Source organism: Pipistrellus hanaki (genome assembly GCF_964339955.1).
Source record: "Pipistrellus hanaki genome assembly, chromosome: 14".
NCBI classification, from domain to species: domain Eukaryota; kingdom Metazoa; phylum Chordata; class Mammalia; order Chiroptera; family Vespertilionidae; genus Pipistrellus; species Pipistrellus hanaki.
In genome coordinates, this window is record NC_140516.1 from 18,465,071 (window position 1) to 18,492,145 (window position 27,075).

At 40.8% G+C, this 27,075-nt stretch overlaps 2 protein-coding genes across 5 annotated transcripts in view; both read left to right on the forward strand.

Moving 5' to 3' along the window:
• The window catches only part of DNA2 (DNA replication helicase/nuclease 2), a 34,447-nt gene extending 31,076 nt beyond the window's left edge, over positions 1 to 3,371 (forward strand). The window contains exon 21 of the mRNA XM_084904246.1: positions 1,422 to 3,371. Coding sequence (XP_084760372.1) covers positions 1,422 to 1,490 — 69 coding nt within the window. The 3' untranslated portion in view covers positions 1,491 to 3,371. The remainder of the gene's footprint in view (positions 1 to 1,421) is intronic.
• Positions 3,372 to 5,551: 2,180 nt separating this feature from the next.
• Positions 5,552 to 27,075, forward strand: part of RUFY2 (RUN and FYVE domain containing 2) — a 35,623-nt gene continuing 14,099 nt past the window's right edge. Inside the window, exons 1-11 of one of the 4 annotated variants that reach the window (XM_084904267.1) lie at positions 5,552 to 6,118; positions 8,079 to 8,252; positions 11,998 to 12,115; positions 14,865 to 14,966; positions 16,225 to 16,348; positions 16,540 to 16,601; positions 17,396 to 17,461; positions 22,295 to 22,361; positions 23,806 to 23,907; positions 24,037 to 24,153; positions 26,352 to 26,519. In XM_084904267.1, the coding sequence (XP_084760393.1) occupies positions 6,115 to 6,118; positions 8,079 to 8,252; positions 11,998 to 12,115; positions 14,865 to 14,966; positions 16,225 to 16,348; positions 16,540 to 16,601; positions 17,396 to 17,461; positions 22,295 to 22,361; positions 23,806 to 23,907; positions 24,037 to 24,153; positions 26,352 to 26,519 (1,104 nt within the window). In that variant the 5' untranslated portion in view covers positions 5,552 to 6,114. Of the gene's footprint in view, positions 6,119 to 6,620; positions 6,808 to 8,032; positions 8,253 to 11,997; positions 12,116 to 14,864; positions 14,967 to 16,224; positions 16,349 to 16,539; positions 16,602 to 17,395; positions 17,462 to 22,291; positions 22,362 to 23,805; positions 23,908 to 24,036; positions 24,154 to 26,351; positions 26,520 to 27,075 lie in introns of those variants that run through there. The other 3 variants (XM_084904269.1, XM_084904268.1, XM_084904266.1) reach the window with 3 other exon arrangements.

Below are 27,075 nucleotides of genomic sequence, written 5' to 3' on the forward strand. Positions count from 1 at the left end.
CTCAGGGCACATTTGGAAGGCAACTGATTGGTTTCTCACATTGATATTTTTCTCTCTTCCTTCTCTCTAAATCCATGAGAAACATATCTTTGGGAGAGGGAAAGAAAAAGGAGAAGTATTTCATGTCATATTTTAGTAAAAATAAATCTTTTTTAAAATCCTCACCCAAGGATATGTTTTATTGATTTTAGAGAGAGGAGTGGGGCAGGAGGGAGGAGTGGGAGAAAGAAACAATAGATGTGAGAGAGAAGCATGGACTGGTTGCCTTCTGCATGTGTCTGGACTGGGGGCCAGGCATTGAACCTGCAAGAGGTATGAGTCCTTAACCAGGAATTGAACCCTCAGCCTTTAGGCCGAGGACCGATGTCCTAACCATTGAGCAAATAGGCCATTTTGTTGTATGGGAGAATGCTCCAATCAACTGAGTCTCCCGGCCAGGGCAAAAATAGATAATCTTTTTTTTTAAAAAATCGTATGAATACGCCTTCGTTGGGTTTTCTCAGTGGTCAGAGTGTCAGCTCGTGGGCCAAAGGGTTGAAGGTTTGATCCCTGCCCTGGTTGTGGTGCGTGCGGAGGCAGCCAATTGATGTGTTTCTCTCACATCCCTGCTTCTCTCTCCCCTCCCCCCTCCACTCTGTCTGAAAACCAATGGAAAAAATATCCTCAGGTGAGGATTAAAAAAAAAGAAGAAAAAATATATATAAAATATGTTAGGCCAGCGGTCGGCAAACTCATTAGTCAACAGAGCCAAATATCAACAGTACGATTGAAATTTCTTTTGAGTGCCAAAATTTTTAAACTTAAACTATATAGGTAGGTACATTGTTATTAACTTAATTAGGATACGTGGTATTTTGTGGAAGAGCCACACTCAAGGGGCCAAAGAGCCGCATGTGGCTCACAAGCCACAGTTTGCCGACCACTGTGTTAGGCTAAGATACATAAACCATATTGCTTAAGTAAATTATTATCCATAGAATGCCATAAAAATCTTTGTAATTAGCAGTCCTGTAAATTAATTATAAAATATTAAAGTTATAAATCTTTTTATCCTATTATATATAATAAAAGGGTAATGTGCAAATCGAACAGTAGAATGACCGGTTGCTATGATGCACACTGACCACCAGGGGGCAGATGCTCAATGCAGGAACTGCCCCCAGCCTGCAGGCCCCGATCACCTGATTGGGGCCTGCCGACCAACCTCTCAGTCCCTTCCTGCGGCTGGCAGACTCTGATCGCCCGATGAAGAACAGGACACATGGGTGCCGGTGAGGGGCGGGGCCAGCTGCCGGCAGCTGGGGAAGATGGCCCTGATTGCAGGTCAGGCCTAGGGACCATACCCGCATATGAATTTTGTGCGCCGGGCCTCTAGCATAATTATATAGTGTATTAAATATATCTTCCTTAATTTATTTTACATCATTGATCTTCCATCAGGAGAACATGAAAGTCTTTGTCACATATTGGGTGATTTTCAAAGAAGATGAAGCACTGTTTTCCTTGCATTTTTCATACTAGCATAGTGATCTCTAGCAATTGCCTATTGTTCATAATTTGGGCGTGCTGTAAAATCAGTGCCTGGTTCGGTGATAGAGATAACTTTTATCCCAAGGGTATGAAATGGTGTAAATGTACTTTGTTCAAAGTTCCAGGGTTTTTTGTGTGTTTTATTTTTGTATGATGTTGTTAAACCAAGTTTTATCACCATCCTATTTATTGAGCACTATTTATTTTTTCAGTATAGGTGTACTCAAAACTGAATTTATAGTACTACATAGGTGTTTTTGTATGACCTACAAAGAATGTGCTGCCCTAGCAGGTTTGGCTTAGTGGATAGAGCCTCAGCCTATGGACTGGAGGGTCCCAGGTTCGATTCCCTTCAAGGGCACATGCTCAGGTTGTGGGCTCAATCCTCAGTAAGGGTCATGTAGGAGGCAGCTGATCAATGTCATCATTGATGTTTCTGTCTCCCTTCTCCCTCTTCTTTCCCTCCCTCTGTGAAATCAACAACAACAAAAATTTAAAAAAAAAAAAAAAAAGAATGTGCTAAATGTTTACCTGCTTTAGAAATGGATTCTTTTGGGATATGATGCCTAAAATTTCAAGATTAATTTGATTTTATACATTTTTATTATATTTTGTTTATTTGAAATATAGGTAAAGAAAATTGATTTTTTTTTTCATTTAAGCACAATCTTGTGATTAGAACATAGGTGAAATTTTATATTTATAATTTTGATTCTTTTAAAAAAAAACACTTTGTTTTTATTACTTTTTATAGAGAGGAGAGAAGAGAGATAGATAGAAACATTGATGAGAGAGAAAAACATTGTTGGCGGCCTCCTACACATCCCTTATAGGGGATGGAGCCTGCAATCCGTGCCCTGACGGGAGAATCAAACCCATGACCTCTTGGTTTCTGGGTCAACTGTCAACCACTGAGCCATACAGGCCAGGCTGGTTTTTGTTTTGTTTTGTTTTCTGGTATTTTGAGGTCCCTGATTGAAAGGCCATTTTGCTGTTTTTCCCTCCATGACTTTTGCTTTCTGGTGCCAGACATGTTTTGTTTTTGTTTTGTTTTTACTGATTTCAGAGAGGAAGAGGGAGAGACATCAATGATGAGAGAATCATTGATTGGCTGCCTCCTGCACACCCCCTACTGGGGATTGAGCCCGCAACCCAGGCATGTGCCCTTGACTGGAATCGGACCTGGGACCCTTCAGTCCGAAGGCGGTCACTCTAAAGTCTAGCGATTTTAGAAAAAGTAGCGTCCTATACATGGAAAACTACGGTATTTTCTGATTCTGTCTTGCTCTCCCATTTGTTGTTTTTAGTATTCAATATTCTAATGTAGATTTTGATATAAAAGAAAATAATTCTATTCTTCTTTAGAAATTTTGTTTGCTGAATTGATGACAAATGTAAAATGTATGATCCTATTTCACCTATTAATTTCATATGCCCCTTTGTTTTGGGGTATTCTCAAAGTTCTTAATTATGTGTGTGGTGACCAATTTTAACCCTGGTGTATCCATCTTCTTGGGGAAAGCTCGAATTTCTCTCAATTGCTTCTACCTCACATGTTTTTAAAAAAATTATTACTGAAGTTTTTATTAAATAAATTGTTTTCTACCATTAGATTGTACTGTGTTAATTATTAATACTGAATAATAATTAAGTTCAGCATTGCCCAGCACTTTTTTCTGGTACTGACAAGTGAAATAAATCTCTAATGATGAAACCATGGAGTGCTGACATTACATAACAGGAAGGATCCTAAGATAATGTCAGTTCCTGGGAGTGAGATGAGTAAGAAGTTTTTTTGGTTTAGGCAGTAGTTGCTTCTTTATAAGTGAGTATGGCCCATACAGAAAAGCCCTACGGAAGAACCCGAGGAAGAGTTCTAAATTTTCAGTCATTCGTGAACCTGTCTTGGTTACAAGATTCTAGCCACTGTGTGTGTGTGTGTGTGTGTGTGTGTGTGTGTGTGTATAAAATCTTTTCACCACCAAAACATGTTTAATTAAATTTGTGTGACATTGGTCAACATGTTCTATAGGTTTCAGGTGTGGGTTCTGTGTTATAGGATCTGTATGTTACACTGTGTGCTCACCACCCAAAGTGAATCTTCTCCCCTCACTCTATATAGGACCCACTTCTTCCCCCACCCCTTCCCTCTGGAACCACCGCACTGCTGTTTGTGTTCACAAGTTTCTGTTTTATGTCCGACATATCAGCAAAATCATATGGTTCTGTACTTTTCCTGACTTTAAAAATGTATTTTTATTGCTTTCAGAGAGGAAGGGAGAGGGAGATAAGAAATATCGATGATCGAGCCCCACTGGGGACTGAACTGTGACCTTGCAGAGGGACCAGAGGGAAAGACATAGCCTTTCTTACTGACCTCTGGCAGCCCCTAGCAGCCGGTCCAGTGAGTTTCTGGACTTGGCAAGACTAGGCTAGGCGCTTATCTAGCAGAACATAGATAAGGGAAATGCCTGCAAGCAGACCAAGGACAAACAGCCTGGTGACGCCTGTTAGCTATCAAGGATGTGGGAAACACTCCGATCCTGTGCCCCTCGGACTGGGAGGGGGAACTGGGCCATATCCTGGCCTGACCCTACAAAAAAAAGGTCAATAGAAAAATAGGCTCAAGACTTGAACAGTCTCATTGCAAAAGAGAATCTCAAAATAGTAAATAGACACGAGAAAAGTATTCAATGTCATCAGTGTGATAGATATAAAATAAACCCAGCATACAATCAGCTACCCACCAGATTGGCCAAAAATGAAGAAATTCGAGCATTAGAATGGAGATGGAGTTACAGAAAGACTACATTGCTGATAGAAGTGTTAATTTTGAGAAGAGTTTTAAAAATAATTTGGCATTATCGAGTAAACTTAAGAAAGGCATATCTAGAGAATTTAAGAAAGTTGTACCTGATTTCCAATAATTCTATCCTTAATCATATGCCTTTAAGGCTGTTTTGCATATAGGCACCAGGATGTATGTAGAACAACCCAACCTGGAAACTCCTCATGGACGTAGATAATATGTTCAAGAGAAACAAGTAACAAAATTCATAGTGTTACTCCATTTGTGAAATTTTATAAATAAACTACATTGTTTAAGAGCACATACTTGAGTGGTAGTAACATACAGAAAAGCAAGCAAAGCTCTATCCACTAGCTGGTTTGGCTCAGTGGATAGAGCTTTGGCCTCTGGACTGACTGAAAGGTTCAGTTCCAGGCAAGGGTACATGGCCCGGTTGAGGGATGAATCCCGTGTGGGGAGTGCAGGAGGCAGCCAATCAATGATTCTCTCTCATCACTGATGTTTCTCTTCCCTTCTCCCTTTCTCTCTGAAATCAATAAAATATATTAAAAAGAAGAAAAGAAAAGCAAGAAAATGATTCTTTTAAAAGTCAGGATAGTATTTGCCTCGGGAGGGGGATTGTGAGGGTGCCTGGTGGCTTTTCTCGGGGAAGATGCTCACTCAATCTGGCAGTGGTTACCCAGCTGATCGTTTTATGGTGATTCTTTATATGTTTTATACATTTTATCCATGTATGACCACCTCACAATAAATAAAGTTAAAAACCGAGAGCAGTAAAGAGGCATCATAGGACTTGATAATGGCCAAAGTGATGATGAGAACATGTCGCCCGATTTTCACGAAATATCTCTTTTTCTATTTCTAGCAACTGCTGGTCACCTCACCTTTCCCCGCTTAAACACGGCCATCTGACCGTGAGGTTTTCCCCTCTCCCTCAAATGAGGAGGCGCTGGCTTTACCCCGACCCCGGTTTCCTTTGATTAGTACAATGGTTCCTCCTCGCTTTTTCCATCATTTAAAGATTTGCCAGTTACAGTTGACTCAATAGCATCATCTCAGCGTCAGGCGGACAGCCTAGTGGTCAGACATCACACCATCTGCGCAGTGGCCCCCCAGGCCGGCGTCCTCCCTGCGGTCCTCAAGCGGGAGGTACCGGTGTGGCCGGCAGTTTCCGCCCGCGGCTCACCGCTTCCGGTTTCCTAAATCCTCCGTTCCCGGGGCCTGCGGAGAGGACCGGGAGGCCCCGCCCCCACCCCGGGGCTGAGAGCGCGCACGCGCCGCCTCTCCGGGGACGCGCTCCCGCGGCGCGACCGGGAGCCGCCCTCCGGCGCCCAGACCCCGGCCCTCCGCGCCCCGTCTCCCGCTTCCGGCGCCCAGACCCCGGCCCTCGGCGCCCGTCTCCCGCTTCCGGCGCCCAGACCCCCGGCCCTCGGCGCCCCGTCTCCCGCTTCCGGCGCCCAGACCCCCGGCCCTCGGCGCCCCGTCTCCCGCTTCCGGCGCCCAGACCCCCGGCCCTCGGCGCCCCGTCTCCCGCTTCCGGCGCCCAGACCCCGGCCCTCCGCGCCCGTCTCCCGCTTCCGGCGCCGCTGGGCCGGGGGTCCGCGCAGGCGGCTTTTTCGCTGCGGCCGCCGGCGCGCGCCCTCCGGCCGCCGGGAGCGCTGTGGGCCGCCGGGCCCGGTGCTGACACCGTGGCGGCCGCCGCGCGCCCGAAGGGAGCCCCTGGGGCCCCGGCAGTCCCCGCCCGGGAGCGCGCCGCCGCCGCCGCCGCCGCCGCCATGGGTAAGGGGAGCGGCCCTGGGTCCCGCGTCCTGGGCTGGAGGCCGCGCCCGGCGGGGGGACTGGAGGTGATGGGCGCCGAGGCTCCGGGTCGGAACGGGGGCCGGAGCCGGGCCCGGGCGTGGGCAGCCGGGGACTCGGGGGCGCCCGGGGTCACCATGGCAACGCGCGGCCGCCCGGGTCCTCCGGTCCCCGCGCTGGTGCGCGTGGACAGGGCCGGCGGGTGCCGCGGGCGGGTCGGGGGACAGTTGGGGTCGAGCGAAGACCCCCCGGGTTTGGGGTGGCGGAGGGATGGCGGGGCTCGGGTTTGGCCGGGGTGCGGGGGGGTTGGGAGGGGGGAGACAGCGACGGCCGCAGCGCCTGTGTGACCCCTTCGCGGGGGTCCTGGGCCCCGGAGCCTTTGGACAGCCTTGTGGGGGGAGATGGGGAGGCGGGGCGCGGGCTCTAGGCCCCGGCTGGATGCGGGTCCGGCCCTGAGCGCGGCCCGGGGGCCACGACCCGGGGGGACCGCTCCTCTGCACCGACCTGCCTCCCGCAGCGGCTGGGGCGCCCTTTGTCCGCGCGCCGCAGCGGGCTGTGCAGGAAAATGGAGAATTCCCATAGATTATGAAACACCCAGACGGAGTCCCAGCGCTGAGCCCACTGAGGAAATGACGGTGGAAATTTCCCACCCGCGCGCGGGATCGTAGCAGGTGTGGCTGTTTGCGTTTCGTGCCCAACAAGGGCCGCCTGAGGACAGAGCCGGAATGCTGGGTCCCTGGGACCCCCCGGCTTCTCGTTCAGGGAGGAAAAACAGGCACTTGGGGCAGGGAACTTGTTCGAGGATGGAACCTTTACTAAGTGCTTTGTTTTTCTGCACCTCGTCTTGTCATCTGTGTGTGCTGACGGTACTCCTGCCCATTATATTAATTTAAGGTATACAGCAGTGATGGGAGTATGGGGTAGCATCTGAATGTCTGAGCAAACTGCGAATACAGTTTGTGGGAAAGAAAAGATATCTTTTTGTCAACTAAAAATGTGCATTGGCCGAAACCGGTGTGGCTCAGTGGTAGAGCCTCGGCCTGCGGACTGAAAGGTCCTGGGTTCGATTCCGGTCAAGGGCACATCCGCGGTGGGGGGTGTGCAAGAGGCAGCTGGTCGGTGTTTTTCTCTCATCGATGTTTCTAGCTCTCTCTCTCCCTTCCTCTCTGTAAAAAATCAATAAAAAAATATATATATTTAAAAAAAAAAAGTCCATTGAGATGGGTTGTTTGAAATGTATGTGTTAAACTTGTTCTTCACCTGAATCAGCTGCGTGGAAGAACCTTCCTGTGAAGTTGGACCCTGTTTTTATTTCCTCTGGTCACGGGGAGCAGTCATGCAACATAGGCCGAGAGTTGAGATGAAAAAACAAGACAGTTAAAATGAGTGGACATTGAATGGCTTCCCCTGTACCCGCTTATTTTGTCAGTGTGTTTTTATTTACTTGTCATGACTGTTACGCGTAAGACTGGAATCTTAGAATTTTAACTACCTTTTATTTTGTGGCCAGTATCATTCTATATTTTTGCCTTGGAATTCATCTTTGGATGGTTCTTGCTAGCCACCTTTTGCATGAGACCCTTAACATGTTGTCTATTCGTCTAAACTTGTCTCTACAGAAATTCATGAAAAAAACACACACCCCAAAAAAACCTCCTTCTCCCTGGAAAGGGGTTCCATAAAAGTAGAACCAATGCCAGGGACCAGCCGGTTTTCAGGATCGTGGGGAGAATTCATGAACTTGGGGGTGGGCATGATTGAGTTCTATAGTGGATGTGAGAGACGTAAAGAGAAGTTGTAGGTTAGTTAGGAAAACTAATTTGTCGGACAAGGAAATGCAAGCCAACTGTTGGTTTTAGAGGGGAAGGAAAGGGTTTGTACTGGTATATTGTTCAATGTCATGTCTTGCGAATGAAGTTGGACTCCTTTCTTGTGCTTTCAGCTACAAAAGACCCCACAGCTGTAGAGAGAGCAAACTTGTTAAACATGGCTAAACTGAGTATCAAAGGACTCATTGAATCTGCTCTCAGCTTCGGCCGCACTTTGGATTCTGACTACCCCCCCTTGCAGCAGTTCTTTGTTGTTATGGAACATTGTCTGAAACACGGTCTTAAAGGTATAATTTTTAAAATTAATTCACTTTAAGATTAACCCCCCCCAGCCCCGCCCCAATCTTAAACATCCTTAGAAATGTGGTGGTTTTGAGGCCATAATTACTGTTACTTTATATTTTAAAATACTTGGTGGGTTGGTTTTGGGAGAAAATGTCCTACTGTTTTGTTTTGAAATGGGTGGTCTTAGAAAATGATATTTAATTTTTAAAATTTTCAGCATACCCTGAGTTGGTTTCCATCTACTAGGACATTTATGGAATTATTTAAAAGCTGTTAAATTTGGTGATTCTGATATGAATTCTTATTAGTTTGAGCCCCATTGAACAAATACATAGAAATAGTTGATTGTTGAGCCCTGCTGGCATGGCCCAGTGGTTGAGCATCGACCTGTGAACCAGGAGGTCACGGTTCAATTCCGTCAGGGCACATGCCCAGGTTGTGTGCTTGATCCCAATGGGGGGCTTGCAGGATACGGCTGATTAAAGCTTCTCTTTCCTCATTGATGTTTCTATCTCTCCTTCTCCTTATATTTATAAAAAATATATAAAATAAATTAAAATAGTTGGTTGAAATCTAAACCTCCTTAGTGCATGGGAGCATGTCTTCTGGATTGGATTGCTGTAGAAATATGAGTACTCCCTGAAAACAATGATAATAGTGAATATTATTCTATACAGTTCATATTGAATAATGTGTGTAAAATATTTGTATTATATTTAGTTATTTTACATATGTTGTGTAGTAACTCTTCTTTTACTTAAAATAACTACTAATTTGCCACAGCCTTTGTGGCGGGGTTCAGGACCTGAAGGAGGGGCCAGCACACAAATGCAAATACTGCACTAGAAATAGGGGTTTAGAAGGCACTGGGGGCCAGGTGGAGCCTCTTTCTGAACGCACACCTACTTCTGGCCCGATCTGCCGTTTTCTTACTGGACTACACATTTGCCCTTTAGCAATGATACAGGGATATCTAAAGTTTGGTAAATAGTAAGAGGATTATTAGGTTAGGGAATTGCCTCGAGCCACCACTATCTCAACAGATGAGGTGCTTAGCCTCAGCCCTGCTAAAGCCCCTGGTCTGTCGGCCTTCTGAGCTCCTCGGTGCATTGACCATATTGGCAAGCGGTGGCTTCCCGCACTTCTAATAACAGTGGTTGGCAGTTTAGGTCTTTAACTCATATTATCAGCATCTGTGTAGAGGGCTATGTAAGTTATATTAAGGTGACTATTATAAAGGAAAAGAAGCTTGGCTTTTTGTTTGTACTTGGAGCCTAAGTAGGTTAGGATGGCTTAGGAGTTCTGACTATGGTGCATGAAAGTGTGGGTTAATTTAAAAAGCAGAAGAGGATATTTATCTAAACATGGTTTTAATAAACTGAGGAGTCTTGGCACCAAAATTTGAGAAACCCTATGTGATATTATTAATGTACTCACTTCTTTTTCTTTAAATTTTTTTAAAATTTATTTTTATTGAGATATAATTGACAAGTAACATTATATTAATCTCAGGTATACAACATAATGATTTGGTATTTGAAGTCATATTAAGAATGTTCACAAATGGCCAAAACCGGTTTGGCTCAGTGGATAGAGTGTTGGCCTGCGGATTGAAAGGTCCCGGGTTCGATTCTGGTCAAGGGCATGTACCTTGGTTGCCGGCACATCCCCAGTAGGGCGTGTGCAGGAGGCAGCTGACCGATGTTTCTCTCTCATTGATGTTTCTCACTCTCTATCCCTCTCTTCCTCTCTGTGAAAAAAATCAATAAAATATATTTTTTAAAAAATGTTCACAAATGACAATGAGATAAAAGTAGAAATCAGCTACAAGAAAAAACCCTGAAAACCACGAACACATGAAGGCTAAACAAAGAAGGGTTAACGAAGAGAACAAGGGAAGAAATTAAAAGGTACCTTAAGGCAAATGAAAATGAAAAGGCAAGGACCCCATATCTAGAGGACACAGCCAAAGCAGTTCTAAAGAAAAAATTATAGCTCTGTAGGCAAAGCTAATAAGTAAATCTCAGTTTAAAAATATAACCTTACACCTAAAGAAACTAGAAAAGTATCAAAGCACAAATAAAGGACGTAGTAAAGAAATGAGTAGCTCAGCCACTGTGACTCAATGTTTGAGCATCAACCCATATACCAAGAGGTCCCTGGTTCGATTTCCAATCAGGACACACGTCAGGGTATCCAGGTTCCTGGGGCTTGAACCCCAGCAGGGGGCATGCAGAAGGCATTATTCTCTCTCTCTCTCTCTCTCCCTCCCTCCCTCCCTCCCTCCCTCCACCCCCCCACTTTTCCCCTCCACCTCCCATCTCTTCTCCACTCTCTAAAATCAATAAATCTTACTTTAAAAAATAAATGAGCGTCTTAGCTGGTTTGGCTCAGTGGATAGAGTATTGGCCTAGAGACTGAAGGGTCCCACATTTCATTCTGGTCAAGGGCATTTTCCTGGGTTATGGGCATTATCTCCAGGAGGGTGCAGGGGGCAGTGGGTCAATGATTCTCATCATTGATGTTTCTGTCTCCCTCTCTCTTCCTCTCTCTAAAATTAAACTCTTCTGAATTTATTTTCCTTTATTTCAAAGAATAATAGGAGGCATGTCCTAGCAATCATAGGCTTATATTAGGGAATCATTTTATTTTATTATTTAAAAATATATATTTTATTGATTTTTTACAGAGAGGAAGAGAGAGGGATAGAGAGTTAGAAACATCGATGAGAGAGAGTCATCGATCAGCTGCCTTTTACATACCCCCTACTGGGGATGTGCCAAGGTACATGCCCTTGACTGGAATCGAAGAGGGAATCATTTTAAAACTACTTTGTTCCGATTGATTTTTCTCCCCCAAGGAAAAGTTGCTTATCTTGGTGATTGTCCACGGCTGCTGCATATTATAGGCACATGGGATCTGCAGGAGAGCTGGGCAGTCTTGAGAAAGAAATGGATAGTGATTTCATGGTTTTACCCAAATCTCAGAAGAAGAAAAAAGAAAAAGTAAAGCCACTTTTGTTTAAAAGTAAAGTGACTTTTTATTTGTCCTTGGTTTACTTAATAAACTGATAAAGATCAACCTTTATTTTGGCACTGATAAAGAACGTGCCCTTATTATGGTTTTTTTTTTTTTTTTAACTGTAATTACCTGTCTGCATATTTCTGATAAGGACAGATATCAGGATCCTGGTTAACTGGCTCTTCTTGATCCACAGGGCTGTGTGGGGATAAAAGAGGAAAGGCCTCTGAATAATTGTATGTTGTTAGATATGTTGCTAGTAAATATTTAAAAGGAAGTTCGTGCCCAGCTACCCAGGAACCAAGAGGTCACGGTTCAATTCCCGGTCAGGGCATATGCCCCGTGGGGGGCGTGCAGGAGGCAGCCAAACAACGATTCTCTCTCATCATTGATGTTTCTATCTCTCTCCCTCTCCCTTCCTCTCTGAAATCAATAAAAATATATTTTAAAAAATAGCTGGGACCGGTTTGGCTCAGTGGATAGAGCGTCGGCCTGTGGACTGATAGGTCCCGGGTTTGATTCTGGTCAAGCTGGTCGATGTTTCTAACTCTCTGTCCCTCTCAATTCCTCTCTGTGTAAAATCAATAAAACATATTTAAAAAAAAAAAAAATAAATAAATAAATATATATATATATATATATATATATATATTTAAAAAATAAAAGGAAGTTCACACAGTTATATACATATGTTGAAGTCATATTCATCATATTTCTTTTTTTCAGTAAGAAAATCATTTTTGAGTTATAATAAAACTATCTGGGGTCCTTTGGAACTGGTGGAGAAGCTATACCCAGAAGCAGAAGAAATAGGGGCCAGTGTCCGGGATTTACCTGGTCTTAAGTAAGTAATCTTATTACTTGTTCATTTCTAACCACAGAAGTGTGTGTGTGTGTATATTTTAATATTTTTATTGATTTCATAGAGAGGGAGAGGGAAAGAGAGAGGTAGAAACATTAATTTTTTTTAATGGTTTTATATTTATTTATTTATTTATTTATTTATTTATTTATTTATTTTAATATATTTTTAAATGATTTTTTACAGAGAGGAAGGGAGAGAGATAGAGAGCTAGAAACGTCGATGAGAGAGAAACATCGACCAGCTGCCTCTTGCACACCCCCTACCGGGGATGTGCCCGCAACCAATGTACATGCCCTTGGCCGGAATCGAACCCGGGACCTTTCAGTCCGCAGGTCGAAGCTCTATCCACTGAGCCAAACCGGTTTCGGCGATAGAAACATTAATGATGAGAGAGAATCACCGGTTGGCTACCTCCTGCATTCCCCCCACGGGGGTCCAAGTCCCGCAACCGGGGCATGTGCCCCTGACTAGAATCGAACCCAGACTCTTCAGTCTGCAGGCTGACACTCTATCCACTGAGCCAAACTAGCCAGAGCCACAGAAGTATATTTACTGTTCCTTAAAAGTGCCTTACATTCTAATTTGTCTTCTCTCAGCCTTAAATAGCTTTCTTCCATTCTATCCTAATAAAATTCTGTTCAATCTTTATGGGTTAGCTTAGATTTCATTTCTTTTATGGTTTTTATTAGTCCTGTCAGTAAGAATTTACTGCTTTTAAAAATACTCTTATCACTGTAGTCATTCCTTATTATATCACCCACTAGAGGCCCAGTGCACAGAATTTGTGTACAGATACAGTCCCTGCAGGCTGGGGGCAGCTCCTGCATTGTACGTCTGCCCCCTGGTGGTCAGTGCACGTCACAGCGACTGATTGTTCTGTCTGGTCAATTTGCATATTACTTTTTTATGATATAGAATTTTAATTCAGCATTGTAATGCAGGAAGTTGCAAGTCCTTTTAAGGTACGATGTATCAATTATGCGTTTCTGTTTCCTGAATGTTAAGCTATTTTGCAGTAATAGGCAGTCAATCAGTAACAGTAACAGTTTGTTGGAGACTGATTAGGTTAAATCCAGGCAAAGGCTCAGGAGGTTTTGAGTTCTCAGATAAGCCATTTGAGGCCTGATGCATGAAATTCATGCAAAGGGCTCGGCCCCTGCCATGGTGGCAGCTGCCTCTGCCTCTGTCCCAGCTGCTGTGGCGTTGTCCGGAAGGTTGTCCGGAAGGTTGTCCGGAAGGACCTCTGGTCTAATTAGCATATTATGCTTTTATTATTATGGATAAGACAAGTACAATTACTTTCTTTTTCAGAAATTAGGACTTATGGAGCCCCCTGCCTATTTCACTGGACAAATGTATATGAAATGTCCTAAAAGCTGAATATTCTAGCTAATAAATCAAGAGTGTTGAAATTTTTAAAAAAATATATATTTTATTGATTTTTTACAGAGAGGAAGAGAGAGGGATAGAGAGTTAGAAACATCAATGAGAGAGAATCATCAATCAGCTGCCTCTTGCACACCCCCTACTGGGGATGTGCCTGCAACCAAGGTACATGCCCTTGACCAGAATCGAACCTGGGACCTTTCAGTCTGCAGGCCAATGCTCTATTCACTGAGCCAAACCGGTTTTGGCAAGAGTGTTGAAATTTTTATAGTCATAAAGTATTAAGGCAAAGGTCTTACACTTGTCATGATTAGTTTCAGGTGTACAGCATAGTGACCCTTGATGTTTCTTTTTCTCCCCCCCTCTCCTCCCCTTAATATATTTGTATTGATTTCAGAGAGGAAGGGAGAGGGAGAGAGATATAGAAACATCAATGATGAGAGTAAATCATTGATTGGCTGCCTCCTGCACACCCCCTACTGGGGATCGAGCCCACTGCGCGGGCGTGTGCCCCTGACTGGAACATAACCTGGTACCCTTCTGTCTGCAGGCCAATGCTCTATCTGCTGAGCCAAACCGGCGAGGGCTGCTTTTTAATCTTTATAAATGATAGAACTTGGATAAGAGAGGTCTGAGATTTAATATTTAAGGACAATTGAATAAAAGAAACATTTGAAAAATACCAGCAAGAAGCCTGGTGATTTCTCTCTAATTACTAGTGTGGCACCTTAGCTTTGTTATGCTTTTTAAAAAAAAGATGTTTTTATTGATTTTAGGAGGAAGGGGAAAGGAGAGAGCGGAAGAGAGAGAAAAAGATTGATGAGAAAGAGAAACATAGATGGGCTGTCTCCTGCACACCCACTGGAGATCAAGCCTGCAACACCGAGCATATACCCTGACATGGAATTGAACCAGTGACTTCTTGGTGCATTGGAGTCATACCAGTCAGAGCTGTTATGACATTTTACATTTGGAAATAGTGTTAATTATTGTTTGAAGGCATTGCACTGCCCTATTGATGTATTTTGCATAATCATTTTATGGAAGGCTAAACCCATCTGACAAAGTATTTCTTGTAGAAATAGTCTCACTTTTTGGAGTCATTTCTCTCAAGGCTTTAAACTGTGCCTAGATGTCCTGCAGGTGCAAACTTACCTTAGAGATTTAAATAGCTCACAGGGATTGGTTTGCATGCTCAAAGAAACTAGTTAAAACTATAGAAACAAAGACAAAACTATATGATAAATTGCCTTTTTTAAAAATTGTACCTCAACAGAGGTAAGACGTGTGGTTTGTGCTCTTGGGCTGGGACTGTTTTCTTACAAGTTGGTTTACTTTTTAGGACCCCCCTGGGTCGGGCACGAGCATGGCTTCGTCTAGCCCTCATGCAGAAAAAAATGGCGGATTACCTTCGTTGCTTAATTATTCAAAGGGATCTCTTGAGGTTAGTACCATTAAATCATGTTCATTTTCATTTTTTATTTCATTGACATTCTGTCTCCCAAAAATCATTAAAGATGTGAAAAAGGAATTGTAAAATACGATAAGATGGCATAAAACAAAGGGGGGTGCGAAATGAGTGAGAAAATCATGGTGGAGGTGTAACATTGATTAGGAACTACCCTAAAAAATGATAAGGAAAAATTTTATATTTTATATTTCTCAGTTAGTTTCCTTTTTAAAAGTCTAATACACACATTTTTTCTAAATTAGTTAATTTTATGAATAAAAATATATGTGAAGTTTGGGGCTTTAATTCAAGGGGTCTTTTTTTTAGATCTTGAATATCCAACTACTGCTTCAACTGTATTGTGGGCTTTCTTTAAACTGTGAGTTTATTTTTTATTTTTTTATTTTTATTTTTTTAATATATTTTATTGATTTTTGTACAGAGAGGAAGGGAGAGAGATAGAGAATTAGAAACATCGATGAGAGAGAGTCATCCACCAGCTGCCTCTTGCACACCCCCTACTGGGGATATGCCCGCAATCAAGGTACATGCCCTTGACCGGAATCGAACCCGGGTCCCTTCAGTCCCCAAGCCGACGCTCTATCCATTGAGCCAAACCGGTTTTGGCTGTGAGTTTAAATTGAAAGCCAAGTGCTTAGGACAGACTTTCAGAGTAAGACAATGAGTTCTTAAAGGGAGTGGGCCCATGGTGGCCCCTCAGTTCTCCCTTGTTCTTCTAGAGTGCTGTCTGATGTTCTGGAGAATTTGTCATTTTTGTTTTACTTGTGACTCCAGTTCATCTTCGTTTACCCATTTTGTAAATGAGGATGACTGTATTTTAAGCACCTGCAATTTCTCAATAATATTCTGAAGTGATTAAATACTATACATGGGATTTAAAAAAAATTGATTTTAGAATGGGGTCGGGGGAGAGAGACAGACAGACAGACAGACATTGATTGGTTGCCTTTCCCAAGTGCCCCAACCAGGGATCAAACCTGCAACCAGGAATCAAACCTGCTTCCTTTTGGTACAGAGCATGGACGATGCTCCAGCCAAGTGAGCCACACCAGCCAGGGCTACATTGGACTTCTTGAGGGAGGCATGAGACAGTGATAACTAGTTCTCTGAATATACTTCGTCAAATATTAGTTATAAAAAAATATTTTTATTGATTTCAGAGAGGAAGGGGGAGAGATAGAAACATCAATAATGCGAGAGAATCATTGTATTATTATTTTAATTTTCACAGTGAATTCTATGAATATCATGCACTAATGATGGAAGAAGAAGGAACAGTAATTGTTGGGCTGCTGGTTGGCCTGAATGTGATAGATGCTAATCTGTGTGTGAAGGGAGAGGATTTAGACTCACAAGTAAGTAAAGTGACTAGCACCAAATGCAGAGTGTTTGCAGTTTGCACGGCTCCTCTCTCAGCCAGGTCTTACTCCGTCAGTTGTAAACAGTGCTGTTAAACAGTAAAGGAAAATTAAGAATGAAATTTATTTGTATGTTACAGATCCATCTGATATTTCTCCCCTTTAAATAACTTTATTTATAAATTTAGGTTGGAGTGATTGATTTTTCCATGTATTTAAAGAATGAAGATGATATTGGAAATAAAGAAAGGTACGATTTCCATAAGTTACTTCACATGTATTTTTTATGTGGCTCTTCATAAATCAGTATGAGGTCCATCTATTTACCATGTGGTTTTTATTTCCTTTATTTGTGTGGATTTCTTGCTTTGTTTAGTTTTCACTCCCATCTTTATAAAGCAAAGACCACTTGGAAGGAGGCTTTAGAACAATGTGTAACTTCTGTTTTACACGTTAATAGTTAATAGACCCATTTTAATAGTTATGTTTTGTGATAAAAGGGATGAAAGCTTATTCACAAGCTTACATATGCTGGTTTATTTCAAGAGCTAATTGTGTTTGTTTGTTTAAATCGTTTTATTTATTTGTACATTGTAATAATAATAATAAATAGTAATTGTTTATTCAGTTTTCCAACTACTGAAAAGGAAGGATAATTATGTAATATAATAGAGGTGCTAATAATTGCTATGGCAGTTATAATATGTAAATGTATCGAACATGTTGTATGCCTTAAATTTACACAGTGTTATATGTCAATATATTTCAATAAAAAATTGAAATCATACTGATGCAAAATTTTTTAAAATATACTAATGGTACTGTTAAATCTAGTGTTAGTAAGTAGTTTATTTAATAAAGATTATAGTTATTTAGTACACAGTTTACTGCTACATAATCTTGAAGTTTCTTAAATTTTACTTTAAAGACAAAATAATGTTTTACCATTATGACTTTACAACAATTTTAGATGATCTAGACATTATTTTTGGCATCCAATAAATACCTCTCCATTGAGCACAAAACTACTTTTCTCCCCTCTAGGAATGTTCAAATTGCTGCCATATTAGACCAGAAGAATTATGTTGAAGAATTAAATAGACAACTGAAGTAAGTGTTATGGAAACTTGGAATACTTAGTGCATTTCTGGCTATTGTCTTAGGGTCCCCCTCTTTGCAGGGCAGCTTAACCCTATTGCCTCTACACATCTTTGAGAAGGGGTTGAGAAGACAGAGAAAATCTAAATTAAGTATATAGAGAATTATTGGAGATAATTCATTTTCAATAGTAAATAAGTCAGACTTTAAATAATCTTCAGAGGATTAAAAAAGAGAATTTCTTACTTATCTCTATACCCTTAAAATAAAGGTTAGCCCTGGCTGGTTTTGCTTAGTGGATAGAGCATCAGCAGGTTCCCTTCTAGTCAAGGGCACGTGCTTGGGTTGTGGGCTGGATCCCTAGTAGGGGGAGTGCATTAGGCAGCCAGTCAATGATTCTTTCTCATCGATGTTTCTATCTCTCCCTTCTTCTCTGAAATCAATAAAAATCTATTTAAAATAAATAAATAAAAAATAAAGGTAGCCAAAACCGATTTGGCTCAGTGGATGGAGCATCAGCCTGTGGACTGAGAGGTCCCGGGTTCGATTACAGTCAAATGGCACGTACCTTGGTTGTGGGCACATCCCTAGTGGGAGGTGTGCAGGAGGCGGCTGATCGATGTTTCTAGCTCTCTGTCCTCCCTTCCTCTCTGTAAAATAATCAATAAAACATGTTAAAAAATAAATAAAAATAAAGGTTAGATAGGGTGGAAGTTTATATCATTTTGATGATTCAAAAATTCATTGAAGCCGGGACCGGTTTGGCTCAGTGGATAGAGCGTCGGCCTGCGGACTGAAAGGTCCCGGGTTCGATTCCGGTCAAGGGCATGTACCTTGGTTGCGGGCACATCCTCGGTAGGGGGTGTGCAAGAGGCAGCAAGAGGATGATTCTCTCTCATCGATGTTTCTGGCTCTCTATCCCTCTCTCTTCCTCTCTGTGAAAAATCAATAAAATATATTAAAAAAAAAATTCATTGAAACTGAGTTAATACTCAATCTGGGAAGAATGACTGAGATCTGTTTGTATCTCTAATGCTATATAATAAAACCCTAATATGCAAGTTGATCAAATGGTGGAATGACCTGCAGAACAGCTCGTTGCTATGATGTGTACTGACCACCAGGGGGCAGACGCTCAATGCAGGAGCTGTCCCCTGGTGGTCAGTGAGCTCCCACAGGAGTGCTGCTCAGCTAGAAGCCAGGCTTGCACAGAGGCAGTGGTGGGAGCCTCTCCCACCTCCGCTGCAGGTGGTTGGTAAGGAGTGAGGGGTCCCGGACTGCTAGAGGGATGTCCGTCTGCTGGCTTAGGCCCAATCCTCAGGGGACATCCCCCAGGGGTCCCCGACTGCAAGACCCTCGGTGTCCCCCCTACCTCAGTGCACGAATCTTATGTATTGGGCCTCTAGTAAGAGTATTATGTAAATCAATAGATAATTTAAAATTTCTAGTAAACCTCATTAAAAAGGTAAAAAAGAAACATGAAATTAATTAAAAATATATTTAACCCAAGATAATAATTTCAACATGTAATCAATATAAAAATTATTGATATATTTTAACTTTTTGGTACTATCTTCAGAATCCAGTGTATATTTTACACACAGTATGTTTCAATTTGGACTAATCACATTGAAAGTACTTATTGTAGTCACAAATGGCTTATGACTGCTATATACTATATATATAATGAATATTTGCTACATAGTTAGAAATGGACTGTTCTCATTAGTTAAAAGGAATAATTAGTAAAAATGGCTCCTCTGGATGATAGGATTATGAATAATTTCTATTTTACTCTATACTCTTTATTTTCTGAATTGCACTCAAATAACATGTATTACAATCTGAAAATACAATTAGACATTTTCCCAATAAGCAGTAACTTTTGCTTTCCTCTGAAGTTGAAGAGATAGGAAAGATCTTTTTTTTTTTTTAATATTTTAAAAATGGATTTTTAGAGAGAGAGGAAGGGAGAAGGAAGAAACATTAATGTGAGAGCCAAACATCAGCCAGCTGCCTCCTGCACACCCACACTGGGGATCATGTGCCCTGGCTGGGAACTGAACCATGACCTCCTGGTTCAAAGGTCAGTGTTCAACCACTGAGCCATGCCAGCCAGGCAGTGTCTTCTTATTTAATCACGGAGTTTTAATAATAGATATAGGAGATATATGTGTATTTTGTACTTCTGAGATTGTATTTCTAAGTGCAGTCTTGTATTGCTTATTTTCTTTTAAACTTTTACTCACTTTTTGGAAACAGGCAATATATTCCCATGGCTTGAACTTCAAAAGGGACATTAAATGAAAAGTCTCCCTCTTCCCTTATCTTCAACCCCACCTAGCTTCTCTCTTAGGAAATAATTAACATAGTATGTTCTGATGAATACCTCCACAGATATTCAAATAAACAAGAATAAGCATATATATATATATATATATATATATATATATATATATATATATATATTTTTTTTTTTTTTTTTTTTTTCTTTCTTTTTTTTTTTTTTAATTAAAAAATGATTTTAGCCAAAACCAGTTTGGCTCAGTGGATAGAGCGTCAGCCTGCGGACTGAAAGGTCCCAGGTTCGATTTCGGTCAAGGGCATGTACCTTGGTTGTGGGCACATCTCCAGTAGGGGCTGTGTAAGAGGTAGCTGATCGATGATTCTCTCTCATTGATGTTTCTAACTCTCTCTCTCTCTTCCTCTCTGTAAAAAATCAATAAAATATATTTAAAAAAATGATTTTAGAGAGGAAGGGTGAGGATTTTGGGGGGCGGAAGGGAGAGAGAGAGAGGAAACATTGATTTGTTACTCCACTTATTTAAATTTCTTGTATGTGCCCCAACTGGAGATGGAAACTGCAGCCTTGGGGTATTGGGATGACACCAAACTGAACACCTGGCCAGAGCCTGCATATTTTCTTACACTTCTCACCTCCCCCCAGTTCTTTACACATGAGGTGGCATACTTTTTTGGTTATTCTGTACTTTGTTTTTACTCAATAACTTATGGTAGAATCTATTCCATTTGGTTCAAATGAGTTGTCTCAGTTATTAAATTATGTGTGTGTTAATCAGGTACCACAGTACTTATGCCATACTTTTGTATGTTTTTATATATTAAAAACATTTCGTTGTTTTTCTAATTAGAAAATAGTTCTGGTACTTTTAGAATATTTCAAAAGTATAGAAACAGATTTTTAAAAAGTAGAATTCACCTGTTACCTCTCACTAAAAATCACTATTTGGGGGGGAGACACACAATGGTAAGATATGTTCACATATAATTCCTTAATAAAAAAATGGGGGGAAAAGAATAAAAACCACTATTGAGAATTTACTGTTTTTATAAGTGCTTTGATTATTTTTTCACTAGAAGCCTGGTGCACAAATTGGTGCGTGGGTGGGGTCCCCTCAGGATGGCCTGCAGGGATTGAGCACCAGCTCGTGCCCCTCGCCTCACAGCGCCGCCTGGCACCTGCCCCACCTGCTCCACCAACGCTCCTGTGGGGGGATCGAATGGGCCAGGCCCCCCACCCGGCTCCCTCAGCATCTGGGAGCTGGCGGCGCCCTGTCTCCTGCCGTGGCCACTGGTCACCGTGTGCAGGGCGGTTGGTGGGGTGATCAGTCCCTGCATGCACCTCACCTGCCTTGGCCTGGTGCCGCCTGCTCACCTCCTCCTCCATCCCGCTGTGGTCCCGCTCTTGTTGCCCGCTGTCAGTGCCATGTCACTGACACCGCCATGCTTCACACTGCCCCCAAATTCGTGCACTAGGCTCTAGTTTAATATAAATAGAAAAACATTTTTCTTGTTTCACATCTAAGCTTAAAATGCCCATAGTTGTTTCTGAGGCTGTTATAAATTTTTGAATCTATTGTAGATTTCTACTATAATGTATATAGCATATTACATTTTATCAGAGAAAGTTTGAAATGGTAAAATCAAACAGGACTTAAAAATTAGACTCAGTAAAATGTATAATAATGCCGTCTTGATTGATTTAAACAGGAATATAAATAAGTTTTTTCATGTAGTGGAACCTGATTTTTTACTGTATCCTTGAAAGATGGATGTTTCCTTAGCTTCAGGCTGACTGGGTACCTGATAGTAGGTATCTCATATTTGCATTTCTCAAAAATGGTGATTTTGAAGGTCTTTAAGTTATTATGAAAGTGGAGAGAGGTAATAGAATGGGGTTTCTGTTGATGAATACTGTTTATAAGCGTCATTAAAGTTTATCCTTTAAAAATAATTTTAAATTTAGTTTTAATAATATTTAGTTATCTTTATGTGGAATTTCCATTTCTAAATAGTATAAGTTACATGTAAAAGGGACCCTAAAAAGACAAAAAATAATGAGCAGTATTAAATGAAATTTTAATAGAAATATTGGTTCTTTTGCTACAGTCTGTATTGTTCTAGTTAAATCAAGTTATTTTTTTAATATATATATATTTTAATATATATATATATATATATTTTTTTATTGATTTTTTACAGAGAGGAGGAGAGAGGGAGAGAGAGCTAGAAACGTCGATGAGAGAGAAACATCGACCAGCTGCCTCTTGCACACCCCTTACCAGGGATGTGCCCGCAACCAATGTACATGCCCTTGACCGGAATCGAACCTGGGACCTTTCAGTCTGCAGACCGACGCTCTACCACTGAGCCAAACCGGTTTCGGCTAAATCAAGTTATTCTGACTTAATGAAATTCTCACACTAAAATATTCAGACAGGGCAGTTGGTGAATGTCATTTAACATACAGAATCCAGAATAACATACTTTTTCTTGCCTTTGTGAGTGAGTTTGAATGAGTTTTTTCTTCATTAATTTCAGCAGCACAGTCAGCAGTCTCCATTCAAGAGTTGATTCATTGGAAAAGTCAAATACTAAGCTGATTGAAGAGGTATTGTCATCACAGTCCTAGTATTTGTGATGCTTTTTCATTTTCAGTATGAGTGTGTGAAGCACGTATACATTGTCATTAGGGTGATGCAGGACTTGTAATATAGTTGTGATTGAGACGTTTGAGAGAAACCACATATCTCAGGTGAATCTGAATTGTTTTGAGATACTCAGCTTCTAAAAATGAGCTTCAAAGATAAAACTCAGACATACTCTTCTGTAAATAAGCTGTGCTTCTCATTTTAAATCTGGATGACCTGAAATTAGATGGTGCATATTTCTTATGTATGAAAAACATTTCATTGTTTTTCTAACTAGAAAATACTTCTGGGACATTTAGAATATTTCACCTATAGTTAAATTACCTGCTAAAATGATACTCTTCCTCTTGTTCCACAAGTCAGATTACTTTTCTTTTCAAGCATGATCATATTCACCATTTCTCAGCCCTCTCATGTGTAAAATTTATCCCACGTGCTCCAGTTTTCTGCATTTTCAAAGTGGCTATCTGATCGTCCAAGAACCAGAATTTTAGCTCTTTTTTTATACTATTTTTATATAACTTGAAAAAATATCTATCAAACCATAGATGTATTACTTTATATTTTCAAAATTATTTTGTATAGAGGAAGAAATCTGTTATTTTATTAGTGCTATTTTCCATGTTAATTAAAATTATTTCTTTTAAAACTTGCCCAGTTTTTTCAAACCAGGGAACACATGGTTGTTTGCTTGTCTGCAGTTAAGAATGCATCTTTGTTTTGATAGTTTGGGATCATCAAAGACTGCTCATTGGTTCATGCCTCTTGTTGGCCTTAGGCACACTGTGAAGTTCAAGTTGTATCCCTGATAAATTATTCAGAAATTGACTTGCGAGCCTATGTTGTGGAGTAGCCCCTGCTTCCCTTTCCTAGGATCCTTCTTTTTATTCTGGGCGTCAGCCAAGCCACTTAGCCATTCGTGTTTAATTCTGATGATGAGAGCTGACTCATATTGGCCCTGCTCACTCAGTGTGCCATGTTTCACAGAGTATCCTATTTGCTTATCATGAATGTCATTTTTAATGATAGTGAAACTTTTTTTCCTTACAGATATTTCTGTCTTTACACAAGTCTTTACAGTTTAGCTGTTTAACACATAATTCTTTATATGCTTATTTAGGCACTTTATATTCAGGACATATTGTAAACCAGATAAGCATAGTATGTTTTGATTGACATAATGCATATCGACTAACAAAAGGAAATAGTAGAAATTAGTAAATTTATTTCATTGATATCTTGGGATAATGGGGGCCTATTTTTTTATGCAAGTTTTTGTAGCTGTGAGATTTTTACTAGCTTTAGGATTTTATTTTCTATTATTGATAGCCTTGAACATAACCTGTAAAGCAAATATAAATAAAGCTGTTTAAATTTTTTTCTTGCCCATTTCATAATTTTTAGTTAGCAATAGCAAAGAATAATATCATTAAACTTCAAGAAGAAAATCATCAATTACGAAGTGAGAATAAGTTGATTTTAATGAAAACACAGCAGCACTTAGAGGTAAGTATAGACAGATTGCAAACACTGTCTCGTGTCAGAAATTGTTACTTGTTGGGGCTTTGGTATAGATTGGGTATTTCTGTGCTGTGTTAACAATAGCGATTATAGAATAAAAAGCTTTCTTCCTAGGTTACCAAAGTGGATGTGGAAACGGAGCTTCAAACATACAAGCATTCTCGGCAGGGGCTGGATGAAATGTACAACGAAGCCAGAAAGCAGCTTCGAGACGAATCACAGCTGCGACAGGTATGATCCGTTAGAGTTACATGAGGTCATTAATAACAGTTCCATTACTGTGACTATTTACTCTTTTTTTTTTTTTAATATATATTTTATTGATTTTTGTACAGAGAGAAAGGGAGAGAGATAGAGAGCTAGAAACATCGATGAGAGAGAGTCATCGATCAGCTTCCTCTTGCACACCCCCCACTGGGGATATGCCTGCAACCAAGGTACATGCCCTTGACCAGAATCGAACCCGGGTCCCTTCAGTCCCCAAGCCGACGCTCTATCCATTGAGCCAAACCAGTTTCGGCTGATTATTTACTCTTACGCAAGCACTACTTAAAATCTCTTTCAGCCTTATTCACTTAATCCCCTCAAATTCTTTTTTTTTCTTTTTTTTTTTGTTTAATATATTTTATTGATTTTTTACAGAGAGGAAGAGAGAGAGAGAGAGAGCTAGAAACGTCGATGAAAGAGAAACATCGACCAGCTACCTCTTGCACACCCCCCACCAGGGATGTGCCCACAACCAATGTACATGCCCTTGTCCAGAATCGAACCTGGGACCTTTTAGTCTGCAGGCTGACGCTCTATCCACTGAGCCAAACCGGTTCGGCTCCCATCAAATTCTTTAAGTTCTCATTGTATCTTTGTTTTTTAAACAGTGTTTTTAAATTGTTACTGTCTGTGTTTGTGAAATAAATAGATTGTGACTAGCACTACCAAAATGGAAACAGAATAAAATGTCGTATTCAGATATTAATGGAATCATATTTACAATTAACGTGTTACCTTTTTAAATTAAGAAATATAACACCTACAGAAAAAAAAAATGTATAGCTTAATAGGTTAGCATGTAAATACTTGTATAACTACCTCCCAGGTCAGGAAGAGAATATTGTCAACTTCATCCCTTTTGCAATTTGTCTTTAATATTAGGAAACATCTTTTCCTTTTGATGTAAACTTCTTTAAGCAAAAATTTTGAGTTATCTTGGCTTTCACTTATATGGACTACTTCATTTTTCTGTCTAAAGAAAGTCAATACTGAGATTTTGAGGCAAAAAATATTCATGAGCCAGTAAAACAGTAATAATTGACAGAGTGTTAGAAATTCTTTCATTTTAGCAAAATATTTATTATTTATAGAGAGAAGGGCAGAGAGAGACAAAGAAAAACATAAATTTGTTGTTCCACTTTATCTAGGCATTCATTGGTTGCTTCCTGTATGTGCCCTAACCAGTGATGGAATCTGCAACCTTGGTGTATTAGAATGATACTCTAACCAAATGAGCAACCAAGCCAGGGCTACATTTGAAAATATTTAGAATGTTGTTACAGGGCCTGATTTATTCTCTTCAGTGGAGCTTATAACTCAAAAGGAGTAGTGTACATATTGAATATAAACTTTTGTTGTAAATCCTCACTCGAGGATATTTTATTTTATTTTTAATTTATTGATTTTTTACAGAGAGGAAGGGAGAGAGATAAAGAGATAGAAACATCAATGAGAGAGAGACTTCGACCAGCTGCCTCCTGCACATACCCTACTGGGAATGTGCCCGCAGTCAAGGTACATGCCCTTGACTGGAATCGAACCTGTTACCTTTCCGTCTGCAGGCAGACGCTCTATCCACTGAGCCAGACCGGTTTTGGCGAGAATATTTTAAAATTTATTTTTAGAGAGAGTGGAATGGAGGGGGAGAGATAGAGAGAAACATCAATGTAAGAGAGACACATTGACTGTTTGCCTCCTGCATGTGCTCCAACGAGGGCCAGGGATCAAGTCTGCATCCAAGGAATGTGCCCTTGACCAGAACTGAACCAAGACCCTTCAGTGCCCGGGTATAGCTCTGTCCACTGAGCTAAACCCGGGGTCTGTTGAGGGCTAGAAACTTGTATTTTTAAATCCTCACCCAAGGATATATATATATATTTTTTATTGATTTTAGAGAGAGGAAAGGAGAGACAGAGACAGAGAGAGGGAGAGAGGGAGGAGAGAGAAACATTGGTGTGGGAGAGGTTGGATTAGTTGCCTCCCACATGCATCCTGACTGAGGATTGAACCCTAACCCTTTTTGGTGCACAGGAGGACACTCCAGCTAACTGATCCGTCTTGCCAGGCTGAATACAAACTCTTCCTTGGTCTCATTAACTATTGTGTGTCTGACTTTTGACATCCTGAAGTGGCATCTAACTGAGGATATATTGCAATTATAGGATGTGGAGAATGAGTTGGCTGTACAAGTTAGTATGAAGCATGAGATCGAACTTGCCATGAAATTGTTGGAGAAAGATATCCATGAGAAACAAGATACTTTGATAGGCCTTAGACAACAACTAGAGGAAGTTAAAGCAATTAACATAGAGATGTACCAAAAGATGCAGGTAAGGAATGCTTTTAATTCTTGGAATTTCTTGTTATATAAATTGAAAATGAATATTTGTATACAAGGTTTGGTTTTTAAGAGATGAGCCTATTTTAACTGTGCTATATTGGTTATAAAAAGCAATGAGGCTTGTTTTATTTCTAAATGGAAGCTTAAGAAATGTAGCAATGAAAAAAGTATCAAAGAATGAAAACTTCACCTATGTGAATTTGTTTTTTAATTCTGAATTTGTTTTTTATTTATTATTTTTTTATTTTTTCACCTGACACCGTCTTTAATGGCAGTGGGCACGGTGGGCAGCAAACTGGCTGGAAGGTCCTCCAGGGTCGGAGGGCACAACGGGGCTGCTCCCAGCCAGCTGGGGGCCGGGCTGAATTTGTTTTTTAATTCTGAATTTGTTTTTCATGCTTCATGAAAGCATGAAGGTTATATCTTTTGGGAAAACTCGGTCCAAATCTGTATGACATTTTTGTGAACTTGAAAAAAAGTTTTTTTTACTAGAGGCCTAATGCACGGATTTGTGTAAGAATGGGCCTGCCTTCCCCTGGCTGCCG